Here is a 3895-nt window from a genome sequence, read left to right on the forward strand (position 1 = left end):
CCAATGCCAACCAACCAGAGCTACCAGGGACTAAACCACTACCCAAAGACTATGTATGATCTGACCCATAGTCCCAACTGCATATGTAGCAGAGGATGGCCTTGTTGGGCACCAATGGAAGGAAAAATTCCTTGGTCTTGCCAAGGTTGGACCCCCAGTGTAGGGGAATGTCAGTGGGGGTGCTGGAAGGGGGAAGTGGATAGGGAGAGGAACACCCTTATAGAAGTGGACGGGGATGGGATAGGGGGCTTATGTCTGGGAAACCAGGAAAAAGAATAACATTTGAAAGGTAAATAAAAAATCCAATTAAAAAAAGAAACGAATATACTATTTTTAAAAAAGGTAAATCTGCTCCATTTTCAAGAGGGAACCAATATAAGGCCATAAACTTTCATTACAGGGGAGCTATTATAATCTTATAACCTACCAATGTGATCGTCAATATCGTTGTATTGAGAATTAATCTTATATATGAGCTTTGGTGGAGGAAGAAACATGCAGATCACAGCAGTGAATCAAGTAATTTCCCAAACAAGCACGTTTTTGAAGAGATCAGACTGGGTCTTCTGTTTAGCTAGTTCTGAAGTCTTAACTTTAGTCTTTGTTTCTATATCCCTCTCACTGTTATTCTGTCTTGATTATTTTTTCAAATAATTATTTATTACTTGAAATGAAAACATAATCACATCATTCCCCCCATTTCTAGCCCATCCCATGTATCTTGATATCTCTCACATTCAGGTCCCCTTTTTCCATTGTTGATATATATTTTTATGTTTAAAGATAACAGCTCTAAGTATAGAAAGGCATTTGATTTCTACAAAGAACAAAATTTATACTTTATACTTATTTATTCTTGTCTATCTGGAAAAGGATGAACCAGGAGATCTTAGTTTGATTAATTCATCCTTTTGATTTCTGACATGGCTTTCTGTCCTTTTTTGTTTGCTTTTGGCAATGTGAACTAAATGCTTTCCAGGTTCTGTTTTAACTTTTTTTCACTTTCAACTCTTTGTTCTGATTGTAATCATTTCAATATTTCAAGTTTTCTGTCTCCCTGACTTTTAATTTTTTTTAGATTTATTTTGATTTTATATGTGTATATGTGCTTTCCCTTACATGAATGTCACATGTGTACAAAACGCAAGAGAACATGAATACCAGATCCATTGGAACTGGAGTTATAAATGGTTGTTTACCACCATGTGGGTGCTGGGATTTGAACTTTAGTCCTCTGGAAGAGTAATCAGCACTATTGTGACCCATCTCTCCAGCCGCTTCTACAATTGTTTTATAACTCATGCAAAGTAGAAATAAGTCAGATATGCTCATTCATGTTGACAAACTATCATTTTATGGCAATATTAAATTTAAAAGATGTTTTCTATCACCTTAAAAGGTATCCCAAGATAGTAATGCCACAACGGAAAAAAAATGATTCTCAGAAGTCCCTAGAACTTTTTTTTTTTTTTTGGTTCTTTTTTTCAGAGCTGGGGACCGAACCCGGGGCCGAGCGCTTCCTAGGCAAGCGCTCTACCACTGAGCTAAATCCCCAACCACCTTAAGGACCTTTTTATAGCTCATTGGACACAACATATGTCAATCACTTTGTCTCAGCAAATGAGCTTACAGCTCTAGTGACGTATGAAAAGGAGTATTATTACTCATCAAGGTTCCGCCTACTAGTTCCTGGTCTACAGCCATCTTGAGGCCCGCCTCGGTAGGCTGCTCCTCCAAGTGCTGTCTAGTTCTCCGCTGACTGCTGTCTCTCCCTCCCTTTTTAGGTACTCCATACGTACCAACTCCATCAGCTCACCAGTGGAAAATCTTCTCTACTGCTCTCACTGCTTTCCAGGAGGTATTTCTGACCAACATCCTCCGTCTTCTGGGTGGCAGTCACCCTAACAACGCCCCATCCTAACCACCACCTTCAAAGCTCGAAGTTACTGTGTAAGATCTTTCCTGGCAGGTATTTTGTGTCATGTCTGCTGTTGCAGAGCAGGAACCTGGATTACCTGACCAAGAGCGAGAAGGTGGTGAGATGGGGCACGACGCCAGGCAAATTGTCCTGCACGTGCTGCCAATCGAAGAAGCTGCGGATGACATCGATGGAACCGCAGCATTTCTGGTTTCGCAGGCAGTGGTGAGAGCCATTACTGAGGAAGAGTGTGGGCAGGAGGAGATATGGCCTGATGTTGAGGAGGTCTGGCCACATGTGGAAGAGGTCTGGCCCGCTGTCCAGGATATGTGGCCTGAAATCGAAGAGGTCTGGCCTGATGTTGAAGAAGATTGGTATATCTGGAACGGTGACCAAGAAAATGATGATGAAGATCAGAGGAAAGATGAAAATCAACAGGACTACAAAAACGAAGAAGAGGAGGAAGACGATGATGACGAAGAAGATGATGACGATGACTATGAATACGAAGAGGATGAGGAGGAGAAGGAAGGGGAAGGGGAAGATAACGATGAAGATCGTGGGGAGGAGATTATCCTTCATGCCTGTGAGTTCACCTATGTGGGTTTAGATCTCTATAGAGAAATTTTGTTTTCTTAAATACCTCATGATAGGAACAAAATGTGTATATATGCTATTAATGACCACTTCCTGTTTACCAGAGACAAGAGGAGTAGTAAAGGTCAGTCTCTGGGAGCTCACAGATTCAGGACAGGGAAGGACTCTAGGGAGAATGGAGAAGTCCAGAACCTGGCAAAGGAAGCATAGAATTGGGAGGGTGTATGCATAATAAATAAAAGGAGCTACCTCCACTATGGCTGCCCTGTTTAACACCCCAAAATTTACCCCAAGGTTCATTAAGTATGGTTTATTAGCAGACAGAATCTTTTAACATAGAATAACTTATTTGTATCTTTACAAGGTTATAGTATCACTAGAAAACTAAGCCTTTATGGTATTAGAGAACCTTTCATGGTCAGCTGCCTGAAGACATTAGGTAATATAAGTGTGTCCTGGTATACAGTATTTAAGTTACAAAATGGAAATATGTTCAATACTTCAATACTTTTGTTGAAACATAGGATAAACTAACTTTCTTAAGAATTAAAAAGTGGTCATTCTTATCTCTTATTCTTCCTACAGATTGAGGGCGAAGGAAGCTATGGATGAAGACAGAATCAATACATTGGTTCCCTGTGGATTGGAGATCATCTAACATTCATTAACACACGACAAATTAATGATCATCCTATTCTAAAATTCTTCATCCACACATATATACACTGAAAACTCCCCCCTCTGTTTAATCATTAAATCAAAAATAAAAGCATTTCAAATGAATGAATGGGTTAGTTAGTGCTCTTTTTGTATCAATACTAACTCAAGTTGGTGTTGCGTTCATTTTCTTTCAGCTTACCAGTCATTGTGAAGCGGATCACTTTTAACTCTTCTAAGTCCTCTTATTACACTTTCAATAAATTGCATTGTAAGTTTTAACTATTTATAAAAATAGATGTGGAGGCCTACCATAGTCTGAATTTTAGGCACAGAAACTGTCAAGTGATCCAGTTTGTCTGGAAGCAAGATGAGACCCTTGAACTCCTGGAGCAGCAGCAGCAACAGCAACAGAACCTGGGTATTAGCAATGAGAATAGTAGCACTATGCAAGATTTACTAAATAATAAATTCTCATTGATCTGGTAGCTTCTAAACACCTTTAGTCTTCATATCTACAGTTTGGGGAATGCTGATTTTGAGTAATGTGTCACTACAGTTGGAACAGCATTGCATTGCTGAATTGAGGCCCTTTAAAATAAATAGCACAATACCGGATGCTAGATGAGGGTGGTTGATGCAGGGAGAAACAAGTTCTGAGAGGCCTAAAAGCACAAATATTGGATGATATAGTGGGGGGGGGACTAGTTAATGGACATATAT

The 3895-nt window shown here is 39.7% G+C and overlaps 1 protein-coding gene across 1 annotated transcript; it reads left to right on the plus strand.

Moving 5' to 3' along the window:
- The first annotated feature begins 1698 nt into the window (after window positions 1-1698).
- Window positions 1699-3294, plus strand: LOC102551064 (glutamic acid-rich protein-like). The gene is made up of 2 exons (NM_001409168.1): window positions 1699-2504; window positions 3101-3294. The coding sequence occupies exons 1-2, from the start codon at window positions 1982-1984 to the stop codon at window positions 3103-3105; spliced, it is 528 nt and encodes a 175-aa protein (NP_001396097.1). The 5' UTR covers window positions 1699-1981; the 3' UTR covers window positions 3106-3294.
- The last annotated feature ends 601 nt before the right edge of the window (window positions 3295-3895 follow it).

This window comes from Rattus norvegicus, chromosome X, assembly GCF_036323735.1.
Source record: "Rattus norvegicus strain BN/NHsdMcwi chromosome X, GRCr8, whole genome shotgun sequence".
NCBI classification, from domain to species: domain Eukaryota; kingdom Metazoa; phylum Chordata; class Mammalia; order Rodentia; family Muridae; genus Rattus; species Rattus norvegicus.